Raw genomic sequence first — 24,977 nt, 5'->3', positions numbered from 1 at the left:
CACTTTGCTATTCTTGGTTCCCCACTTAGGGCAAGGTGCCATACAGAAAAGCCAACCCTCAGCTGAAGTTTCCTGACTTGCACCCACAGGCCATGTTTGAAAGGCATTTTTTAAACACTTGGGGTACAAGCTTGCCCCATGGGTTTCTTAGCCCTCTTCTGCTAGTAAGACATCCTGCCACTTTGCATCTGGGCAGAACATAAAGGAATGAATTGTGGACTGGCCACACTGCAGCTGAGGGAGGGAGCATTAGGGCCACTGCAGCCTATAGAGAGAGCACCTTTCATTAGATGGTAAAAGGCTACAGTTATGAGCGTTCACGGTGGCGGTGGTCAAAGCTGTATCGCTGCTTTACCCACAATCTTGTTCAACCTCTTGCTGTCATGGATGGCTGAGGGTCATGCAGGATAACAGAAGTTTCTTTTTGCATGTGGCAAGAGGCAGAACAGGTGGCTGTGGGAGTTGAACATTTGGTCTATCCCCAAATGCCTGCTCTTATGAGCCATTAGCTATGTTGTTAAATTTAGGCTACATGTATGCATGTGCACCCTGTCTGGACCAGTGCGTTGCTATCCTATAGAGCAGTCACCTGCTGTGCCACTTTCTACTTTGTATTATTCTTTGTTTTATAAAACAGAAAACAGAGAAACAGTCCAAATATAATGAATAACCAACACTATTATTTCTAATAATCATTAAACTATTCCTAAATGTGGTGGTTTGAGAGAAGGCCTAGCTCTCCCTCCCCCACAACAGAAAGGCACCACAGCTAGCTTAGTCGGAGAAACAAAACTATATTTACAAGCAATATGGGATGCAGGTTGTATATACACAATATATACAGTATTTACAATATATATACAGAAATATACAGCAAAGAAAAATACAGGAACAAAACTCCCTCCTCTGGACAGAGGAGGGTTCCTGCCCTGTACCCCCCTCTCTCCCCCTACCTCCCTTTTCTCCCAAAAAGGGTTAGAGAGAGAAAAGGCAGTTATTAAGGAAGAAAATTCTTATTAGGCCTCCAAGCGCATGCAGAATTAGTGCTTATCTGTTACTCAAGATCATTCCAGCTAGTTGCTCAGAAGCAGACAGGCTGGAAAGGGAGAGCAGAGAGGAACTGAGAATTCCAACTGAACTAAAACTTAAAGTTGCATTCTACCAATGAAATTAATTTAGAATATCATGTTTTCATTTTGATACCAAAACATTCACCCAGAGTGTTCCAGCACTGTCCCTTTCTTAAAGGCACAGCCTCAAATGGTCACACTAAATTCCCTTCCTTTGATTAATTTTTTTCTTTCTTTCCAGGGCACCAAGGTTCTCCAAATGTTTATGTGGTATTTGAATCCACGCCAAGTATTTGATCTTTCTCAGGAAGGGCCAAGAGATGCGTAAGTTCTCAAGCCTTCACCACTGTGGACCAGCAGCAGACCTGCTGTTTATCCCAATGCTTGGCTATTCCTTAATGGTTGAGCTTTATGGGGTGAGGCTGCCTCCAGATTTCCATACACAACAACAGCATGCAGCTATCTCTGCTTGCTGAATACCTAACATAGCTTACCTGGGCATGAGCTGAAGTGTAAGCCCCTCCCACAGGAGGGAGCACCTGTCTTTAAAGAGCTTATTCTCCCCTCCAACCATTCTATGCTTCTATTATTTGAGATGAGGACACTTACTTCACTTAACCTTCTATTCAGTGGTACTTTCACAAGCTAGGCAGCACAAAGATATAGTAATAATGTAAAATCAAACATTTACCTGTATAAAAATCTGCTATTCAAGGCAACCAAGATCCCCCTCACACCTCCCCAATCATAATTAATAGAATGTTTAAGGTACAGATACAGTTTTCAGAACTATGTAATGGAGTCAAAGGAGGATTAAATCCCCTGATCACTCAGCTCCCTACATGTGAATGTACCTACCTCCGTTAAGACAAATTTCTTTATGCCTCTCTTTCATGCAACTGAAGGAGAAGGTCTTCAACAGGCACTCTTTAGGTATTGGTATCTTAAATGTTTAGAGAAAGAACTCTATTAGATAGTCTTGCCTTGAGTGGTGTTGAGAAAAAGTTTCCAGCTGAAGAATTTGTCATGTTGTACGTGCCTCAGGAATACTGACTCAACAAATGCCAATAAGTAGGACTAAATTTTCTTTGAAAACCTTAATATTTATATTTGTTTGCTTTAGCATAAGATTTTGTCATTTTTAAGAGGGAACATGCAAATTTGTGTTTTTAGATTTAGCACAGGAATGTGCTAAACTGATTAAATAATTCTCAGGAAGTGCTGTCTAATCACAGAGGAAGACTCCACTTCATATCCTAATGGTTTTGTGTGTATGTGGAGATGAAGTGTATGTGATATTAGCCACAGGGTTGGGGCTGATGCTGCCTGTGGCTGTCAGAATTGATGCCTCCTCACTGCCAATGCTTTTGGTAACACTGACATTATTATTTTTTAAAATGATTTTATTTTTTCTGCCTCCACTCACATCTTCAGTAATAAATATTTTAAAATACAATAAGCAGTAGTTAAACTGTCACTTTGCAAAATGTATTCAAACTGCCTGCATTATTGTTCTGAGTTTTCTCCCTTTTTTTTTAACTTTTCCCTCCACTGACTAGGCTGGAGCTGTACAGAAAAGTGCCAAACCTGCGGATCCTGGCCTGCGGTGGGGATGGGACGGTAAGTGATCAGTGCCTGTCAGCTCCATGGCCATTGGCCAAGTGATGAAAGTCCTCACAGTTGTGGGTTTCCCACCTTGCAATGCCAGCAGAGCCAGATAATGCACCTTATGTTTGTGAAGACCACTCACTGACTTTTTAATTTTCTGTGCATCCTTGACTGTGTAGTGTCCAAGGTCCTATGTGTTTTATGCATAAAGTTTTGGTACACCTTAAAAACCTCATGAAGACTAACTTTGCTGGCTTCCTGTCACTGTTTACACAGATGGCCCTGCTGAGGGTCTAGCAGGTTAAGTCAGTGTCTGGCAGTCATTAAATCTTAATTTCTCCTCCTTCCTGCTATTATCTTCATGATGTCTTAGTACAGTCAAATAAGGTTTCCTATGTGCCTAAATAAAGTGATTAAGGCTGAGAAACCTAGGGCTGTTTAGTCTGGAAAAGAGATGACAGAGGAGATTTTATTAATGTTTAAAAATATCTGAAGTGTGGGTACAAAGAAGGGGCCAGTCTATTTTTCAATAGTGTCCTGAGAAAGGACAAGGGGCAATGGATGCAAACTGTAACACAGGAAGTTTCACTTCCACATGAGGGAAAACTTGTATACTGTAAGTGTGATAGGGCACTGTAACAGGCTGCCCGGAGAGGTTGTGAAGTTTTCTTCCCTACAGACTCTCAAGACTTTTCTGGGTGCGTTCCTGTGTAACCTACCTTAGGTGATTCTGCTTTGGGAGCGGGGTTGCATTCAATGATCTCCAGAGGTCCCTTCCAATCCCTACAATTCTATGATTCTGTGATTTTTTTCCTCCACAAAGCCTGGGATCCGGCAGATCCAGATTCAGTATTTTTCTTTACTACTGGATTTCTGTGTTTTATGGATAAGCAGTCAGGTTCAGATCTTCAAAGGCTTTAAGCACCTTAAGAAGAAGACAGCCTCTGCAGTTCAAGGTCTGAAAGCTGTGAGTGGTAATGGAGATATTACAACTGCATTACTCTTTCCAGTACTTAGGAATATCATAAATCATAGTCTATGCTTCTGAGTGCTTTAATGGTCAGTTATCCAAATGTGTTTGTCTGTGAAGCTCAGTTCCCCAAACACATAATTGATAATAGTTGTAACATAAACTATGGTAAGAAAAATGCATTATTGCTTGAAAGGTGAAGTGATTGGCCCCAACAGATATGTGTAGATGTTTGGGTCATGGGGATGAATTATTATTTTACTTATTTATTTTTGAGGTGAACTCCCACCCTTAACCCATCTCTGTTTGAATTTCTGGGGGAACTTGATGTTCAGCTTTTGTGGGTACTTTTAAACCCCTAGTTGTGGGGTTGCAAGATTAATGAAAAAACTTGATTAGTCTACTGTTTTGCTGGTGACTGGGGAAATAAGATATTATTCTGAACTTTCCTTCAGAAATGTACAATGCTTTGGTTTAGTAGGAGGTATAAACTGCAAAAAAAAAAGTGTTCCAATGTGATTCTGAAAGTCTTTCATCTGAGCAAGCCAGTGTTTTAACAGAGGGGCTGGGGAGATTTTACCCTAAAGTATTAAAATAGAAATGAATACCACGACGTGTGATTCTGCTTTTCCCTTTACTGAGCAGCGCAAGCGACAGGTGGCAGCACCTTCTCAGTAGTATGAGCAGCGCTCTGCTGCTGTTCAATTTGAAGCAAATTAGTATCTACTTATTCCCGAAGCCATTACTTCTAGAAATGAAAAATCTGGCTCAAATGGACTTTGTGAATATTCAATGAGACCAGATGTTATCTTGCATTATTGAGGTGATTCAGAACTTACTGTAAATTTTCCATCGTCGCTGCTTGCTGCTCCATTCCAGGGCTTAAATGGAAAGCTCGGTTTTCAAAGCAGTCAGGAGCTTTCTGTGTACAGGGAAATGATAGTCTGTGTCATCCTTGATTGTAAAACTAATGTGCAAGGTTTGGAAATGAATTGAAGCTAAATAGCAATGTTGTATTTATAAATTAATCATTTGAAATTTCTGTTTATCAGTTAAAAGCACTTGCAAAAGTTACTTGTACCAGTGGGAGGCTAAGGCACAGATATAAAGTCAATATCAATGAAAGCGAACACTTTAAGAAGTCCTGGCCCTAGTGAAGTTATGAAGAGTCTTTACTATGTCTCCCATTATCAATACAGAAGAATAGAAGGTTACTTACCTTTGAAAATCCCTTAAGGACTCCCCTTTGTGCTACCATGGTGCCTGTGCTATGCCTAAGAACCTTTAGCTCATGAGAGTTTGTGATTCAGATGACTGTTAACAGACAATGAGCTCTAATATGAGATTACTTCCCAGATGAATGATTTGATAATTGGACAATTGGTTATGATAAATAATTGATAAATAATGTTTATACAAAATCAAGTTTGTAATTTGAGACTTGAAGAAAGGCATGTACTAGAATACCAAGCATACCTAGTATATTCTAGAATATCAAGGTGGTTACTGTATCAGACCATTCTTACTGCAGCCCTTCAAATACCAGCTGTTGTTCCCAAGGCCCATGTTATGCTCAGTGCCTTTCATGAAGCCTTGGTATCATCCCAGTTTTGGTCAAAAGTCTGTTTGAAGTCATAGTAATATTAGTTGAGGGAGGAATGATCTTGTCCAACAAGGGTCAGGATTTCATTTTCCTGTCCTATTTAAAAGCCTTTACTTCCAGTAAAGGTTGCATCTTTAAACACTGGCAGTGGTTTAAAACAAATACATCACAGCTTCTGTTCAAGACTGTGATTATAAATGTTCTTTTCAGTATCACAGTATAACTAAGGCTGGAACTGGCCTCAAGGATCATCGAGTCCAACCTGAGAAGGTGAGAAGCAGTTTAAGGAATAGAGGAATAGTCCTCTTTACAGCCCTGATGGGCAGAAGAGTTCAGACCATTCCCATGTCCTGAAACACTAGCAGGTGGGGAAGAAGACCATTTATCTACAATCCTGGCTGACTGGGGAGGTCCCAGTTGACTGGATATTAACAACTGTGATGTCCAGCTACAGAAAGGACTGGAAGGAGGAGGATCCAGGGAACTACAGACCTGTCAGTCTGACCTCAGTACTGGGGAAGGTTATGGGGCAGATAATTCTGAGTGCCATTATGCAGTATGTGAAGGGCAACCTGTGATCAGACTGATTTGTCATGGGTTTATGACAGGCAGGTGCTGCCTAGATCATTAATCTGATCTCCTTTTATGGCAAGGCAACCTGCTTAGTGGATGAGGGAATGCTGCGGATGTTGTTTATCTGGGCGTTAGTAAAACCTTTGACACTGTGTCCCACAGCATCCTCTCAGAGAAATTTGGCTGCTCATGGCATGGATGTATATATGCTTTGTTGGGTTAAAAACTGGCAAGATGATTGGACCCAAAGAGTTGTGATGAACAGAGTTAAATCCAGTTGGCTTCTGGTCACAAGGGGTGCTCCCCGGTGGTCAGTATTGGTGTGAACTCTCTTCAATATCTTTATTGGTGATCTGGACAAAGGGATTGAAGGCCCTGTTTATAAGTTTATAGATGATGCCAAGTGAGACAGGAGTGTTGGTTTGCTTGAGGGTAGGAAGGTTTTACAGAGGAACATATACAGACTGGATTGATGAGCTGAGGCCAGTTGCATGAGTTTTAACAAGGCCAAGTGCCAGGTCCTCTACTTGAGCCACAAGCCTATGCAATGCTACAGGCTTGGAGAAGAGTGGCTGGAAAGCTGCCTGGTGGAAAAAGCCATGGGGGTGTTGGCTGACAGATGGCTGAATGTAAGTCAGCTGACTGCTCAGGTGGCCAAGAAGGCAAACAGCAGCCTGGTCTGTATCAGAGTGTGGCTGCAGCTCTAGAGAGGTGAATATCCCCTTCTGCTTGGCACGGGTGAAGCCACACCTGAACTGTGTTCAGTTTTGGACCCCTTACTACAAGAAAAACATTGAAGTCCTGGAGTGGATCCAAAGCAGGACAATAAAGCTGGTGAAGGGTCTAAAGAGCAAGGCCTCTGAGGGCTAAGGGAACTAGAGTTTAGTCTGGAGGAAAGGAAGCTGAGGTCAGACCTTATCACTCTATACAATTACCTAAAAGGAGGTTGTAGGGGAGTGAGAATTGGTCTGTTCTACCAAGTAGCAAGTGACAAGATGAAAGGATGTGACCTCAAGTTGTGCCAGGAAAGGTTTATATTGGAAATTAGAAAAAAAAAAATCTTCACTGAAAGGGTTGTCAAGCATCAGAATGTGCTGCCCAGGGAAGTGGTTGCATCATCATCCCTGGAAGTATTTAAAAGACATTTAGATGTGGTGCATGGAGACGTGGTTTAGCAGCAGACTTGGTAGAATTGGATGATGTTTTGACTTGGTGATTTTAAAGGTCTTTTCCAGCCTAAGCAATTCAATGATTCTATGATTCTCTTATGGCAAGAATTCCAGTCATAAAAAGTTTGATAACACCTTCAGTAACAATTCTTTCCCCCCTTGGAAATTACTATTTAATAAACCCCATATATTTTATAGTAATTTGTTTCTTCTGGCTAGATTTCTATTTGAAAGTTTTATGTTGTACAGAATAGGGACAGGAGAGAGAAGTAATTCTCTGAAATAACAAATAGCGTATGATACACAAGACCTAGATTAATTATTCCAATTCCAAGACTTCAACCCTGATCATTAGAGTTTGTCTTCTATTCTAGTCTTTAAGTCTTTTTTTGTATATATTTATATGCATGTGTTTCTATACATATGAATAGGATGCATTTGTATTATATACATCTTGTGCTTTGCACTTGGATGAAATACTTCAGCACTCAGGTCTCTTGTTTGGGGAACGGAAGACCACTGGATGCCATTGGCTTTCTTGGCCACGTGGGCACAGCCTTATGCAGGTCTAATCTTAGGTGTTTCCATTTTCTGCTTAAAGAAAAGCAACTTATGTGCTCCCTTTTCTCAGTATCTCTCTGTGTGGTTACCAATAGCCAGTGTTTTCATCCCATTGCTTCTGCTTGCACAGAAGCTGTGTGAAAACTGCTCTACCTGTTCTCCAAAAGGTGAAACTTCATTTGCAGTTGTACAGTTAAAATTTACTATCCTAAATTTTCCTTCTCCTTTCTATTTCACGTGATAATGTGATCCTAATGAGCCTTTTTCCTTTTTTCCTTCCTTTTTATTCTTCCTGACTAACACTTCTCTGCATTTTCCATCCTATAGGTGGGCTGGATCCTGTCTATCCTCGATGAGCTGCAACTCAGTCCCCCACCTCCTGTGGCTGTCCTTCCCCTTGGCACTGGGAATGACCTTGCCCGCACCCTCAACTGGGGTGGGGTAAGCACTGACTGGGGTATCTTTAGATGTGGCCTCTCAAGTTGCTACTCTGATTCAGTTGTGTGGGCCAGAAACTTCATTTTGGCTAAAACAGCAGGCAGGGTCGTGTCCAAGGTCTGTTTCAGTTAGACAAAATTTGGTTCCATTTCTAGTCTGGGATCTTGAATTATTATCAATGAAGTTGTATTTAAAGTGTACATAGATATATTTGTCTGATATTTCAGGTCAACTAAAGAAAAGTATATGCAGACTTGCAAGTTAAACACACTTTAAACTTTATTTCTCTGTATTTATCTTTGACTACTCTAAGCAAGGCAAATATACTTTGAGTTTCTCTCCTTACACTTACGTTTTGCCGGCTCAAAGACTTGTGTACCTTAGCCAACAGCTTGTTGAAATGCTCTATATAGCAATATCTTCTTAGGAATGTTTGATCTGATATTTTAGGCCTGTGTGAAAGGAGGGAGGTCTGCCAGGTAACTGGTCAGTAATTTGCTTTGCTTTCACTATCCATGGTTGATAACCTGGTGATATTTTGCTCTCAGGGCTACACAGATGAGCCAGTGTCCAAGATCCTGTGCCATGTAGAAGATGGAACAATTGTCCAACTGGACCGCTGGAATCTCCAGGTTGAGCGCAACCCTGATTTGCCACAAGATGAGCTGGAGGATGGAGCACGCAAGGTTAGAGCCTTCTTATTCCCAGGGAGGTTATAGGATGCTTCAGAGCATCTTTGCAGCACCATAAATGGCATGAATAGAAAAACTCTAAAACTTTTTAATTGCATCTCTAAAGTGCTGCATCTCTTTCTTTTTGTTTTTAATCATATATTGTTGTTTGTAACTCCCAGACTTTGAGAACACATCTCAAGAGCTAAATCCTGGAGGAAAAAAAGTTCCTAGCATTTTATGTGAAAGACCATTGTTATTTTCCTCTAATTAATCTGGAGCTGTAGGAGAAGCAACACTGACTAGTATCCATTCCAGAATTAGAGAAAACTAAAAAAAAAAGATGTAACTTTTTATTCTTCAGTATTTTGCTGGTGGATGCCAACTCTTGCCTACTTTATAACAAAGTGTAATGTATTTTTTGTGGGAGGTTTCCATATAATGTCCATTAGTGTATCTTGAGGATGAACAGGAACATTTTCAAGTGAGGGGATCTCATTATAGTTTGTAATTTAGAGTAATTGAAAGTGTTGTAATGAAAATAATTTAAAAAGAAGATTCTGTGAACTGTTTCCCTCCTCATTTATAGTTTCATGTTTATCTATTGGATGCCACAGTTCTCTCTGTACAGCCCTGTTGGGCACATATAATGAAGATGATGACAGATGTGTGCCTCATACATCTTCAATAGAATTAGGGCTTCTTGTTTGGGAGTTGCGTTGCTCCTGGTTATATGTGAAGCAGGAAGAACACAGCTTACATTTCATTCACCATGCTGAGCTTGAAGTGCCAGCAATTAGGAAATGTTCTGCATTGACATGTTAAGTGGTGCAGCATCACAGGAAATCTCTATGAAAACATAAAGAACCTTTTGGTATGTTTACAAACATATGTATGTAATCATAAAGCACTGTAGATCTGTTTGTGTTCTTTGGGCTTTTGTATCTCATCTTCCTTAAGCTATTACTAAACTTTGGAGCAACCTTCTGTATACAGTGCCCTGATACTTTTCTACTTTCATCTTCATGGATTTTCATGAGATGCTAGGTTCAAAGTAGTTAATTCCTGTGTCATGGGATGCATCATTCAAGTTATTTTTACATGACTTTTTATTATCCAATTGCAGCTTCCTCTTAATGTCTTCAATAATTACTTCAGCCTTGGATTCGATGCACATGTGACACTGGAGTTCCACGAGTCTAGAGGTAATAGGAACTTTGAATTTTCTTAGTTTTGGGAATGGGCATTTAAAAAAAAAAAAAGAGAAAAATTACAAATAGAACTGGATTGAACATAAAAGCCCAAGAGACCCACAAGTAGGAAGAAAGTGATTGTATCATGAGGTTCCAAGGGCTTAGTGATTTAAAAATGAAAAAATAACAAGGAAAGATTCATTGAATTAAAATGGTTAAAAGGGGAGCTTCTCAAAGATTTTGCTCTTCTAAAGGAGATACTAGCAAGGACATAAATATATAAAGGAAGTTTATGTGATACAGAAGTGTCAGAGTAAGAGCAGGAAAAAAAAATCCACTAATGCAAGTCAGGTGGAAGTGTGGAGGTGGAGGGAGAAGAAAAGCTGCAAGACACTGGCAGTAGCAGGAGGATAATTGTGTTTTCAGTCTGAACAGCTGTAACCTATGTATAGGTATAGCATAATATCATTGGACTTGGTACAGACCCAGTGCAAGTGAAATCTTTTAATGTCCACAGAATTTTCAGGAACTTAAGCTGTTGTAGCATCTTGTTTGTTCCCTTGCCAATGGCAGTTATGCTACTCCATACAGATCTAAATGTGGCTTAACAGGTGGGCTTATGGACTGATGGGAACTGTTCTATTTATACGGTTTGGAAAAGCATGCTTGTATAAACAAACTTTATTTGATTGTCTGTGTTCAGCTTTTGATCATTTCAGTTTCATGTGCAGGTACTTTTTTGTGAATTACAGCCTTGCTCATCTTCACTTTTATACTGTCAGAGTGTCATTTCAAGATGAAAAGATAGCACTCTAGTGCCAGGCTAAATAAAGAGCAGGATACATGATGGAATGAGCTAATGCATATTTTACAATGTTTAAGACTGCTTCAAGCTGTAAGAATAATAATGAAGGGCCACAAAAGGGCACAGGAATGAAAAGATGACAGCTGTATGCATTTTTTTAATCAATGCATATCATTATACATTGTTAATGTGACTGTGACTATATTGTATAGATGACATGCATGACTGCTTTCTCACTTAATGGAGGCATTACTTAATAATGAAGTTATGAAGCCCTAAGAAGAATAGATGTTATTGCAGAGATGTCAGTTCTAAAAAATTTACATGGATGAAAAAATACTTGGCAAAGGAAGCAGCATGTTGGTGAGTGGGTGTGTGTGGCCAGGAGAGCTTTTCATAGTAAATCACTGCTCTTACAAGTCATTACTGTTGATGTCTTCCTTGCTAAAATACACAAAGAGAGTCCTATGCAGTTTGGGAGAGAAAAGCTTATAGCCTTGGAGGTGTTGCTGGTGTGTGGGTTCTCTTGTTTTTCGTGTGGACTTGAAGTTCTACAGCCTTTCAGTACTTGAAGGGGGCTTATAAGAAACATGGGGATGAACTTTTTAGGGCCTGATGTGATAGGGCAAGGGGTAATGGTTTTCAGTTGAAAGAGGGTAGACTTAGACTTGATATTAGTAAGAAGTTTTTTTTATCATGAGGATGATGAAACACTGGACCAGGTTGCCCACAAAGGTGGTAGAATCCCCATTTCTGGAAACATTCAAGGTCAGGTTGGATGGGTCTCTGAGCAACCCCATCTAGTTGAAGATGCCTCTGCTTATTGCAGGTAGTTGGATTAGATGATCTACACATGTGCTTTCCAACAAAAACTATTCTATGAGTCAGAGTGCAAATTAAATTTTGATCTCATTTGAACATGAGCCAGCAGTGTGCCCAGGTGGCCAGGAGAGTCAAGGGCATCCTGGCCTGTATCAGGAATAGTGTGGCCAGCAGGACAAGGGAGGCTATTCTTCCCCTGTACTCAGAACTGGTGAGGCCACACCTTGAGTACTGTGTCCAGTTCTGGGCCCCTCAATTCCAGAGAGATGTTGAGGTACTGGAATGTGTCCAGAGAAGGGTGATGAAACTGGTGAGGGGCCTGGAACACAAGCCCTGTGAGGAGAGGCTGAGGGAGCTGGGGTTGTTTAGCCTGGAGAAGAGGAGGCTCAGGGGATGCTTCATTGCTCTCTACAGGTACCTGAAGGGAGGTTGTAGCCAGATGGGGTCAGTCTGTTCTCCCAGGCAACCAGCAACACAATGAGGGGTCACAGTCTCAAGTTGTGCCCAGGGAGGTTCAGGATGCATATTAGGAAGAAGTTCTATACAGAGGGAGTGATTGGCCATTGGAATGGGCTGCCCAGGGAGGTGGTAGAGTCACTGTCCCTGGAGATCTTCAAGAAAAGACTGGATGAGGCACTTAGTGCCATGGTCTAGTTGTTTGGATAGGTTGGACTGGATGATCTTGGAGGTCTCTTCCAACCTGGTTGATTCTGTGATGACGATCCAGAGAAACTCTAGCAAAGATTAAAGTGCTTTCATGGCAGTAGGACTTGGTCTGTTCAGATAATTGGTTGTATGCAGTTGCTTTTCTGGAGCAATTGTAATCACATATAGTACTAAAACAAGCAAATACAACCCCCTATCACCCCCCATCTACAGCCCCCCACTCCTCTGCTAAACTGAAATAAATTAATTTGAACTCTCAGCCTACCAGCACACTTTATGCAATAGAGATTGATCTATTGTTATATTTAATATAAGCAGTGATTGTGATGTCTCAGAGGAACCTGTAGATGAATGTGGCCTTTCCCATGGCAACCTCTATACATTTTTTTTTTTGTAACAAATCAGATTGAGCCCTGAGAGTTGGCTCTAAGCCTAACATATTCAGCTCAGCTTCTTCAGGAAGTGTCCTGGGTAGTAACTCTTTCCAGTTTCCTCCCTTCGTATCCTTATGCTTTGGTGAGCAAGGGAGATGAAATTTATTTTATCCCTATCGACATGTTGTTTGATCCCTCAGCTCCACAGGACTGTTCGTTGCCAGGACACCTCCCCACTGCATGCACACAGTCTCACATGTTCCATTTCCTGTTCCCTTGATGTCTTGAGCATGGTGAAGATGGAGTGAGCCTTGGATATGCAGTGATTCACTTATACAATCAAAGCTGCACTTTAGTCTCTATTCCACACTGCAGAATGAATCCTTCTTCCCTTTCTATACTCATCTGCTATATCAGAAGTAGGAGCAGTTGAGGGACTGATGAGTCTCTGACCTCAGAAAAATTTCTTTTGTGTCCAAAACTGGGGCTTTGTTTCTGGTCAGCATTTGTCATAAGATCCATGTAAGAGACAGTGCTCTGGTGGCTGCTGCACAGAGCCATCCAACATCACACGCAGCACTTGTGCTGAGCCTTCAGGAGCCTTCACTTTTTAGCATAGGATGTTGAGACTTTTTGTGAAGAGGTGAGAGCTCAGTAAATGAGTGGGGATTTACTTATACAGTTAAATTAATTGCTTGAAGACGACGTGGCCCAGGTTTGCATTCCAGGCTGACTCAGAACACACAAACGGATAAAGTAGCTGAGCACACAGTCAAACAGGAAATAACAAGTAGCTCACTCTTGCAACATGGGAGCCTTGTGCTGTGAGATGTAGTGGCTTTAAAGAGAACTAGAAACATTGTTCCAAGTGGCCATTAGAGAAGAAGTAATTCTGAAGTGTTTGCACCAATGTGATGCTTTAGCCAGGACTCTCTTGGTAGTTGGATTTCTTCACTAGAATATTGCTAAGCAGAAGTAGGGGTTGTACTGCCACTGAATACAGTGTCAGAAAGTCTGCTTCTGAAATCTTTGGATGCCATAGAGTAGGAAAACAATTCCCAAGGAGGAATGAGAATAACCTGTATACTGGGAAACACACCTTACATTGGGAGATTAAAGGTGCTCCATTTAGCTTATGGGAAATAAGGTTAAGAGATGATTTAATCACTACCTGTAAGTATTTACGCTAGAAGAAGATATCTGATAGCTAAAGGCTCTTTAATCTGACAGAGAAATATAATAAGATGTAGCAGTTGAAGTCTGAAAAGTTCAAGGTAGGAAAAAAACCCTCACAGTTATTTTAACAGTGAGAAAAAATTAACTGTTAGATGTGCATTACTACTGGGATCTTAAAAATTTCTATCATTTGGTGTCTAATCAAAATAAAACAGTTCTCTAAATATGTTTTAGAGTTACCACTTTTTTTTGGTCTTTCTTTCCCCTCCCCTCCACCCCCAGGAGTATTTGAGTAGTGATGTCTATTCCTCAGTACCTCTTTGTAACACTTCAGAATTTAAAATTCTGTTTCATCCTGTAATTTATTAATGCAATTTATTAATGCTTAACTCCTGTTTCAAAGAGTGAGTTAATGTTTCACAAATTTCTAGTAATTCCTAAAGGTCTCTTCTTTGTTGGCAGAAACAGTCTCAAAAAGTCTCACAAATGGTACTGATGGATCATAAGATGAGTAGTCTGAGAGGTGCTAAATTAGCTGATTGAATTCTTGTTACCTCTTTGGTCTTGTTTCCATCTATTTTCAATCTACAGGAAAGGGGAAGAACACAGTGTTTGAAATCTGATAGCAGCTAATGGTACAGACAGTGAACTCTCACTCTGGGAAAACATTTATGTTAATATTTTCACTGAGTGATGTGTGCTAAAAGTACTGCAGTGTGTGCAGGGAATGTGAAGGTACAATGGAGTCTACTTGTTTTATGAGGGTGTTTATATTTTTCCTTTTTATCCTTTCACAGAGGCAAATCCAGAGAAATTCAACAGCCGATTTAGAAATAAAATGTTTTATGCAGGGGTGAGTTGTGCTTTGTCTTACAGAATGATGCTAACTCAGTTGTTCAAATGTTTTCTTAAGTACCTCCCCCCTTGCTGTCTCACTTCAGGAGCTCATGCTAGTTCATTTTTCCTTTGGCAACTTACAGTGCATGTGTGCTGTTTCTGGCAGCGCCACACACGTGTCTTGTTGGAAAGTGCCCAAAGCACTGTTGTTTTACAGAGCTTAGCAGGTGAGAGAAATGCTACTCTTTTGGACAAAGAACTGCTCATGTCTTGGTCCCCCTGCTTCTGGCTCAAAAGCTTCTCAACAAACTGGTCTGATTCTTGAAAGGATTGGGAAGCATATTGATATTGACTTTCCTAGAGAGATTCCCCAAGTTTTGACTTTGTAGCTTTAAGAAGTCGTTCTGGATGTAGGATCATGGGGAGTGGAGGGCAGAGATCAGCTACTTGGAATGGTTAATTTTCAGGTGTGAATATGCACATCAAATTACCCACTTCTGAGTACAGGAGGTTAGAAGGACAACACTTGATTCTGAAATGCCATTATTGAAAGAAACACTAATTTGCTAATGCATATCTTTCTGGGTAGTGGCTCCCACCATACCCATGTGCCTTAAAATATGGAAACATATACTCAAGCAAGTATTTACATTTAAATCCTAGGGTGTCCATGGATTGTCTTAGGTTAATATCTCAAGGGGAGAAGTATTATAACTTAAAATGAAAAAAAAAATATATCTCCTCAGAACAAGGAAGAGTAAGTTTGGCACAAGGATGGCATTTAGGTAATCAGGTCTGTGATGGGATAAGAAATGAAAAAAGAGAATAGAGGAAGCACTGATGACAATTCCTGCACTTGTTTCTGTTGCAGGCAGCCTTTACAGACTTTCTGCAAAGAAGCTCAAGAGATTTATCCAAACATGTTAAAGTTGTGGTAAGTATAAGAAATTGTATTATAGTATTGTGGGAAGAGGGGGGAATGGGGAGAGAGAGTGAGGTGAGAGTTTAATGGCTCTGTTACTTTTCAGTTTTGAGCATGACATTTGCAACACATTCCAAGGAAAGTCTTGGGAAAGTTGTTACAAAGCAGCAACACTTCTCTTGTCTGTGGCTCCATTCAGCAATTTCTCTGTGCTCTGTCACTTTGGCTTTGTAGTGTGATGGTACAGACCTGACTCCAAAGATCCAGGAGCTGAAGTTCCAGTGTATAGTGTTTTTAAACATACCCAGGTAAGCTCAAGAAAAATGCTTGCAGTTACAAAACAATAATAAATAAATAAAAATAATAATAAAAAGATAAAAAGCTAACTAAAAGCTGTCCTAGACTGTGTGAATGGGCAAGAAATAAATTGTCATTGTATTGCTTTCTTGAGAGCTACGTGCTAATAATGCTGTTAATTCATAGCACAGAACATGGTAAGAGTCCAGGGTACTGGGAAGGCATCCTTTAAAAATTTGAATATCCTGATACAGAGATAGTAGAAATGATTTAAACATCCTTTCCAAAGTTTTGGACTTAATCTGCAAGTAAGATGGTAAAGATACAGATGTCTGGTCTTTTTACTAATTAGAAATAGAATGTCAAAAAGGCAGGGGAGGGAGGCAGGGGAAGGGGGAAAAGATGAATAGTTTTCTCTAGAAGGAACACCAAGCCATAGAAATAGGTGCTGGTTTTTATCAAGTTAGAAGGTGTCCCAAAGAGAAATATAGCTGTATTCCTAAACCTTCTCTATTCTTTAGAACACTAGTCTCCAAATTTTGTTATTGTGCACCCCTAACAGTAACAAACTTTTTAAGCATCACCTCAATACATGTATAATTATATAAAACCTATACATCTACTCTACTAATATATTGCACACATTACAAAATGTATGTACTGCATATAGTATAAAACACACACAAAAATGGAAATTAAGAAAGGATGTGATAAAGATGAAACAAACGCTATTTTAATGTTTGTTTTCCTATTTGTTGAAAGTACAAACAATATTTTCTGTAGACTGCCTGTCTTGCCAGTTTGGGATTTTTCTTGCACACTCCATGTGTTGTGGGCACCCCATTTTGGATGCCAATGCTTTAAGGCAGCCCACCACCACTTTGCTCTATGTGCAGTCCCAGTCACTTGATCTTTTGAGTCGTGCATTGCCCTCACTTCAACCTTCTACTTCCTGTCACCTCTCCAAAGTTCCCCTTCCTATCACTCTTAGATCACTTCTACATCCATTATTTAATGGTAGGAAAGAGAGATGCCACAGCCACATCTGTTTCTGCTTATTTTTCCCTGCCTCTTCAAGCTGTGCAGCGTTTTATAGTCTTTATGCTATTGCTGCTGCTCAGCCAGCAGGTAGACTGGAAATGGAACCACAAAGCTGGAGTTGCTGCTGCCCTAAGCCTACCCAGCAGAGGTGTTAAGCAGCTCATCTGCAGAAAGCAAAGCAAGTGCCCTGTTATGTATTTCCTGGTGTTTCCTTATATTCATCTCATAAAGAAACCTGGTAAAGAAAGTGATTTATACATTATGATGTTGTACCAGCTTGAAAACAAGAGAGGGATTTTCCCCTTTTGGCCAGTTCTTGTCAGCATAACTTTTAATTGTCCCTGATTTGAACCAGGAATGGACAGCAAAACAGGTGAATAGTCAGTCTACTAGTCAGGACCCATTAGGGAAAACTGCTTTCTCAAAGCTTGCTCTCCAAACCTCTTTCTGTAGGTATTGTGCTGGCACAATGCCCTGGGGAAACCCTGGAGATCACAGAGACTTTGAGCCTCAGCGCCATGATGATGGTTACATTGAAGTCATTGGGTTCACCATGGCCTCGCTGGTGAGTTATTGCAGGTGCTACTATTCCTACAGATGCTTGGTTCTAGTAGACTTGGGGTATTCTGTGAGCAATGCTACAGAGTGTGAAGTTGTCCTTGCTATTGAAGACCCACTATGAGTCTACACATTCAGTTAAGGTCAAAATGTGCTCTGCTGTTAAATGAAGGAAATAACTTGTAGTTTTCTAATACAATAAGTGTTATTTAACAATACAAATGTAATCTGTAAAACATGGCTAATTTGCATATGCAGCGTTACCAAGTTAAATGGCAAAATTATTACAGTAGGAACAACATGCAGACATGTTAGTACTGTGGGAATGTTCTATGGTTAGAAAAATTGCTACTGGATTTTATTTTTTAGCTTTTGTATGTTTCAAGCCATGGCATAAAAGTGCATTTATTTATTAGAATAGAATAGAATGAACCAGGTTGGAAAATAGCTTTGAGATCATTGAGTTCAGCCTATCGCCCAACACCATCTAATCAACTAAACCATGGCAACAAGTGCACCAGTCGGTCTCTTCTTAAACACCTCCAGTGATGGTGACTCCACCACCTCCCTGGGCAGTCCATTCCAATGACCAATCACTCTTTCTGTGAAGAATTTCCTTCTGACATCCAGCCTAAACCTCCCCTGGTGCAGCTTGAGACTGTGCCCTCTTGTTCCGGAGCTGGTTGCCTGGGAGAAGAGACCAACCCCTACCTGGCTACAGCCTCCCTTCAGGTAGTTGTAGAGAGCAATAAGTTCTCCCCTGAGCCTCCTCTTCTCCATGCTAAGCACCCCCAGCTCCCTCAGCCTCTCCTCACAGGGCTTGTGCTCCAGACCTCTCACCAGCTTTGTTGCCCTTAAAAACTGGCCACTGAAAACAAATACAAAATATTCCATATAATTACATGCCTATATACTTTTTGCCCCCTAAAAGTGTAAAAATGTCAAAATGTAGTAATAGCTGTGGAAAATTTTAGTCATTTTTCTAGCACAAATATTCTATGTTCATTTGTTAGGAAAGCCAGTTCAACTTGTCAGCGCACTTTCTGTCAGCGTTGGTTTTAAAGCTAAGATACTGTAAAAGAAATCTCACTGTAAATACCCTAGTATCTTACTATCACAGTGGTCAAACACAGTGAAAATGTCTTTAAAGGATTATTAAATGCAGTTAGAGTTAGTGGATATCCCTGTACTAGCATTAGTATACCTAAAGTACTGCAGCTTAAATTTAGCGCGGCCAGCAGAAGGCAAGTATCTAGGCTTCCTAGAACAACTAAACAGAGATCATAGTGAAAGCCATATTATTTGGTCTTTGTTGCTGCTGTGTCTTGTGTGGACTAAGCTAAAAATAGCATGGATAAGACTATATTCACTAAACTCTGTTTTGTTGTGTGGCCTGCTCTCAGTGCATATAACTTTTGGTGTATAGCCACGACAGTGATGTTTTACTCAAATACAAATTCAGGCAAAGGTAATCTTCAAAGTAAACAAAAGAGAAAGATTGTCTCAATCAGAAGTAATTTCTTTAGAAATCAGTCTGGGGTTTTTGTTTGTTTGTTTTAAATGGGTGTAGTGGACTTGGTATAAAAATAAAGCAATTGTTAGTTTAGTAGATGCTGTGGAATAAACCTTTATTACTTCACTCCTGCTGGTTGTGGCTAGAGTGATCTCAAAAGCTACCAACAGCTTCTGTTGGGACCGCATTGAGCTACTGTTTCTCTGTAAAGGTAGCCTAGTTCAGAGTTGAAGGTCTACAAGTCTGTGGTCTTTGAGGCCAAGAAAGAGAGGTACTTTATAGGAAGCAGCATTAAGAGCGCACAACAAGGTTAAGGTCTTGACTTGTCTTTAGGCTGCTCTATGTTAGAGCGTCAATGTAGGATTTACTTTCTGCATCTGATGGATGAGGGCTAATGGTCACATAGATGACATAGTAATCAAAAAAATACATTTCTGCACAAACAGTTTTGCCTAGAACTGCTCATTTCCCTCATTTCATTTTTGTGAAATGGATTCTTGAATATGATCTTTGTTTTTTAACATGGTCCTTCTGCTAGCTCTTTTCAGCCTGTCTAGTCTCAAGGTTGAGTTGCTGTGTAAGCACTCATAATGAGGATTTTGAATTTATCTAATTGACATTAAGGACTGTATTCTGTTCAGGAAAGGGAAGTAATTTTTCTGTCTCACAGATATCTCTGATGAGAGTTGCTGTTTTAAAGAGCCAATAATAACAAACAAACCAAATTGAAACCTTTAAGAATGAACATAGATATTCATTTGTGTATGCATGTGTTTGTAAGTATACTTTTGTGTGCATGCAATATACTTGACATAAACCAGGAAATGAGACACACAGTCCATATGGTTAGGTGTGTTCATGTTGCCCAACGCTTTCTTTGGGAAAATTTAGGTGCTGCTTTGTAATTTTTTGAGTGAAAATACTGTCATTGTGGTTTGTTAAAATGTCTTACATATGGAACACTGTGTAATGGATGCAAAACTGTATTTTGGATTTGTTAGCTGCTTCAACTTTTTGTTCTGAGATGTTCTTTTTGTCTCTTTCCTGCTTGCTTTTTTGTTTGTTTTTGTTTCTGTGGTGGTTTTCTGTTTGTTAATTTTTGGTTGGTTTTTTTCTTTTGCAGGCAGCTCTCCAGGTGGGTGGTCATGGAGAGAGGTTGCATCAGTGCCGTGAGGTGACACTTTTAACGTACAAGTCTATCCCCATGCAAGTGGATGGTGAACCATGTCGACTGGCTCCCTCACTCATTCGGATCTCCTTAAGGAACCAAGCCAACATGGTGCAGAAGAGCAAGAGAAGAACATCTATGCCTTTGCTGAATGAGTGAGTTGGATATGTGCATGTTCTGGTGGCAGAAGGCCCACTTGGGGCAGCGTATTCAGTCATAGATTTTGCATGTAATGGACTTGTAGTGCACTTAAAAAACACACACAAAACCCCAACCCCCTAAAAATAACCCCAGAAACCAACCCAAAACAAAACCAAAACCAAATGATGTAGCAAAAAAATGCGCCCCCCCACGAGAATTTCCCAACTTCTTAACACCTTTGCTGCTGTATTGTAAATACTTTCCTGATATTCTTTTATTCTTTTATCTTCTGGATTTCCTTCTGTCTTGTTTTTAGAAAGGTATTGCAACTTTTGGTTTTTAGAGGAGTTTTTGCAGGATCTTGGCTTCTGACAGTTCTGCATGTGTGTGCCATTTTTGCTAGAAATTATTTTGATTAATTTTCCTAATTTTATTGATCTGCATTTTAAGCTCCATTAGAGACCCTTCAACAAGCTGCTATAATCAAGAATTGGGATATGTTGTAGTCTCTGTTCATAAATTTATGGAATACCAGGTGGGAAGGGATCTCAAGGATCATCTAGTCCAACCTTTCAGGGTAAGAACATAGTTTAAATAAGATGCCCCAGCACCCTGTCAAGCTGGACCCTGAAACTGCCTAATGTAGGGAAATCCACCACCTGTCTTGGCAGATTATTCCAATGTCTAATAGAATGATGAAAATTTTGTTTCTGGCATCCAGTTCAGATCTCCTGAGTAGTAACTTGCACCTATTACCCCTTGTCTTTACCATGTGGCCCTTTGTAAAAAGTGAGTCTCCTCATCAGAGCCACCCTTTATGTACTTGTACAAGGTTATGAGGTCTTCCCTAAGCCTTCTCTTTTCAAGGCTGAACAAACTCAGTTCTCTCAGCCTTCCTTCATGTGACAGGTCTTCTAGTCCTCTTATCATTCTGTGGCCCTTCTCTGGACCTTTTTCACCCTGTCCACATCCGCCTTGTATAGAAGGGACCAAAACTGTACTCAAGGTGTGGGTGGCCAGGACTGAGTATAGTGGGAGAATGACATCTATATCCCTGCTTGTGATACCCTTATAATTGTAGCTCAGCATCCTGTTGTCTTTCTTTGCCAGTGCAACACACTGTTCACTCATGTTGAGCCTTTTGTCTACCAAGACCCCCAGCTCCCTCTCCACAGTGCTGCTCTAAAACCAGGTGGCTTCCAGTCTGAGCTGCTTTCCTGGTTTATGTGTTCCCAGCTGTAAGATCCTGCTCTTGGCCTCATTAAACTTGTGGGAGCCTGCTACCTGTCACTGTTGATGGAGAAGGACCTGAAAGTCCAGAAAGGGCTGTTTCAACTTTGTAAAGAATCCTTCTCTAGTATAAAAACTCAAATTAGAAATGAGAGTTGTAAAAGATGAATAGTGAAAAGCTAAGACTAGAAACTAGGAACATGTGAAGAAGAAACAGATCGGACTAAGGTTGCTTTTCATGATTAAACTTTGTTAGCACTGTGGAGATATTTTAGTAGAAATATTCTAAATATTCAAATTTAGACCTACAAAAATATAATTGGATAAGATTATTTTGTAGGGCTTATTGTTGTACTACTTACAAAGGTTTTGCTGCTAGAATGAGTGACACAGTAAGTACCTTTGCTGTTTTTTCATCCAGTGCTCTCAAAATGAAGTAAAACAGTCTATCCCTGATACAAAGATACCAAGCTAAAGGACCTACATCTCATTCAAACATCCACGCACTGAGGTTTTATTTTTTTTCCAGGGAGGTGGGTGGGGGATTTTACTGTTGCAGCTGTTGTGGTGAGAAAAGATTTATGAAGAAGTGTAATAACTTTCATTAAACTAACTTGTAGTATTGGAAAGAACAGACAAGGTGTCAGACACACCTTTTCTCTTCAGATATCTTAAAGGTTGTCTGTGTCTTCCAACTGTATCATCAAATGGAAAATACTGCTTCATTTCGAACTTTGATTCTGACCCTGGAGAACTTGTTGTCATTTGCTGACCGTCAATCTGTTTATGTAATCAAAATCTCCCTGGTTACTTCCAACATCCCTCTGTTCTGTTTAGCACTCTATGTTCTCTTGCTGAGACTAATGCTTTAAGTAGAAGCCCATATCTGTAATGTGCAATTCTTATTTGCCTGGAAAATACATAAGGTACACTCATATCTCCTGAGCAGTGAAAAATAGATGCCTGCCTGTGGGCAGTAATGCCCAATTTCATCCAACCACAACAACTCAATTATTTGCTAAAGCTAGAATTGTGTGGAGAGCAATCCTGGGCCATCTTTTTCTACACTGAGAGAGGCTAATACAAATGTGAAAATAAAATTCTTAGTATGTTGATCTGGTAATTAACATGGTTAGGTTTGGATTTTGAGATCTGAATGTAAATTGTGGTAGGGAAATGCAGGTTCGTGGTATATGCCAGATGTCAAGAGGATAATCTTTGTTATTTAACTTGATTGGAATGTACTATGGTAGATGACATTCCTGCTGGAGTCCTTTGATTTGGCTGAGTCTTTTGGCTGCAGACCTGTGTTTTGGGAGAATACACGTAATCTGTGAGGAATTCTAATCTCAGCTTCACTCATCAGAAATGGTGTGTGCATGTATTTAGATCTCGATATAACTGAGTAGTATGTACTTTGCTCTCAAGCGGTGAAGGGTAATGAGAGAGGAGTTGAATCTCCTGGCATGATAAAAAGTACATGACATGTTAAAGGTTAAACTCCAGAAGGCAACTTAGTTTTGTAAGAAGTTCACTCAAGATGATGCTTATTTGCAGTATTTCACAAGAGAGAAATTTTTTCAATTAAATATATTTATCGACATATCTTAAGTTGATATCTGGAAAGTACTGTCTTGTTCCATTGAAATCTCCCAGAAGGTCTTATCTCTGACTGAATACAATAGACTGTTCTCTTATGACAGTCATCTGAATGTTAGATGTGTAAGACAAGTAAGTGGGTTTGGAGCTATCTCTGATTGTTAGACAGATGGCTTTCAGCACTTTATCAGGAAGGTAATGAAAAAAGTATCACCCAGCATGACGATGTAAAGTTGCTATTATTATTGGCTTAAGTGTTATTCCTAGGTAAGGAGAGTACTAGGAATGCTCTTTGGACTCTTAGCTTGTCCAGTGTCATAAGCAGGAAATACTTAAATTGAAACAAACACTATGTTTCTGGGTTTTTTGTGTGCTCTCCTTTGTTCTGGAAGTTTTCAGGAGAGAGGATATAGAGAGGAGAGTGATTTTTTGTTTAATGTACTTGGCTTACCAGGGGTTAATAGTGTTTTAAAATTGATGAGTCTGTATGTAATATAGCTGAGTGAGAACAGAGGTGTCATGTTTCTCTCACTTGGAAGCAGGAGGGCTTTGGAAACATGATTCTCTCCTGTAAAAGTTGCCCATCTTCCTAGTTGCAACTGTTTTTCTCCAAAACCTGTAGACGCTCCATTTCCCCACTGCTGCGCTTCCAGCACCTTATAGTAGCACATACTACTTTGCATGGCTCTATGCTAACCTTCAAGGCAGAAACTCCTTTATGTTGAGAGTCTGTGTTTTACCTTTTACTGGACAATTTGCCTTTCTCAAGATGTAAAAGTTCCTAGAATTTTAATAAAATAAGTTGGCCATGGAATCAAATTAAACAGCAATGAATCTAGTTTTTCTGTGGGGCTACCTGAACAGAAGGAGCCTCCCTTTGCTGTTGACAGCAGAAAGAAAAATGTTGTACAAGCTATTAGGGAAGAAGTAAATATGATGTGTTGCATTTTGTCATAGCTGGGTGAATTACTGGCAATTAATATTTTTATTTCACTATTTCAGCTTTTACTGCTGAATTGACTAAAACCAAAGTTCTTGGTGTATTAATTGTCTGAAATTATTCATAGACTAGTGGGTGCAACTAGTGATCTCTATGTTTTGCTGTTTATCATGCATTCATTTTTGTATTTTGATTATTTATTTATTTTTTAGTATTTCCTTTTGTAAATTTTTGCCATTTTCCTGCAACATACAGATTATATGAGTGCTTTTCATGGTTTGTACTCTTCTGATAGCGTCAGCATTTTGACCTGCAGTGTAACACAGGAAATTTGGTGAATAGTTACAGTGCAGTACTTGTTTCTACTGGAGGCTGTCTGAATGTAAAAGGCAGGTATAAATTTCTCCTCATCCTACTGTTCACTGTTCTGCAATGGAGATAAATAACAATCCAATCAAGTCTTTCAAGCCAGAAGCAACTTTTTAAGTCCAAGGAATATACAGAATAAGGTGATGTTGTTCATATCTGGTTATGAATGGAAACAAGACCAGATAAGTGTGGGCTGAAGGGAAACAGAAGGTGCATTTCTTTTTCCTTCATGGCTTTTCTGTTTGTGCAGCAAGGTCAGCAGACTCTGATTTTCTGAGAAAGACTGAATTATGTGCTTGCTCTCCTTCCTAAATAAGACTGACTTGCTAAGTTCTCCACTCTTGATCATAGTAACATGTCAAAGAGACAATGTATAGCTTGGTTTACTGTGGTCAAGCCATGAGCAAAATACATGTCGAATAAGAAGAGAAGCTGCGGTTCAGTTTTTCCAGGAGTCATTTACTGATTAGAAACTAGTATGCTGCTCAGTAATTTTCAGTTAATGGTCACTTTCTAAACCTCAGAAGAGGTTTCACTGCTCTCACTGGCTTTTAGTTTGGGTTAAAGAAGAATGTCCTGCATAATGGAAAAGGAGGAAGAGGGAAGAGCTTGTACATAAATCATATTCCATATACTTGAGAGAAACAAAAGGACCATTTGAGT

General features: G+C 39.9%; 1 protein-coding gene across 7 annotated transcripts in view; it reads left to right on the top strand.

Moving 5' to 3' along the window:
- The window catches only part of DGKI (diacylglycerol kinase iota), a 207,621-nt gene that overhangs the window by 102,210 nt on the left and 80,434 nt on the right, over nucleotides 1–24,977 (top strand). For all 7 annotated transcript variants that reach the window (XM_068142168.1, XM_068142174.1, XM_068142173.1 and 4 more), the window contains 10 exons: nucleotides 1,312–1,394; nucleotides 2,630–2,690; nucleotides 7,882–7,995; nucleotides 8,541–8,678; nucleotides 9,790–9,868; nucleotides 14,497–14,552; nucleotides 15,408–15,470; nucleotides 15,693–15,766; nucleotides 17,250–17,361; nucleotides 19,991–20,190. In XM_068142168.1, coding sequence (XP_067998269.1) covers nucleotides 1,312–1,394; nucleotides 2,630–2,690; nucleotides 7,882–7,995; nucleotides 8,541–8,678; nucleotides 9,790–9,868; nucleotides 14,497–14,552; nucleotides 15,408–15,470; nucleotides 15,693–15,766; nucleotides 17,250–17,361; nucleotides 19,991–20,190 — 980 coding nt within the window. The remainder of the gene's footprint in view (nucleotides 1–1,311; nucleotides 1,395–2,629; nucleotides 2,691–7,881; nucleotides 7,996–8,540; nucleotides 8,679–9,789; nucleotides 9,869–14,496; nucleotides 14,553–15,407; nucleotides 15,471–15,692; nucleotides 15,767–17,249; nucleotides 17,362–19,990; nucleotides 20,191–24,977) is intronic.

The sequence above is a fragment of the Melanerpes formicivorus genome, unplaced genomic scaffold (assembly GCF_026170545.1).
Source record: "Melanerpes formicivorus ecotype bairdi unplaced genomic scaffold, bMelFor1.0.p_v2 SCAF_8, whole genome shotgun sequence".
NCBI classification, from domain to species: domain Eukaryota; kingdom Metazoa; phylum Chordata; class Aves; order Piciformes; family Picidae; genus Melanerpes; species Melanerpes formicivorus.
The sequence above is the reverse complement of the archived record's forward strand: the minus strand, read 5'-3'. Positions and strand labels throughout refer to the sequence as shown.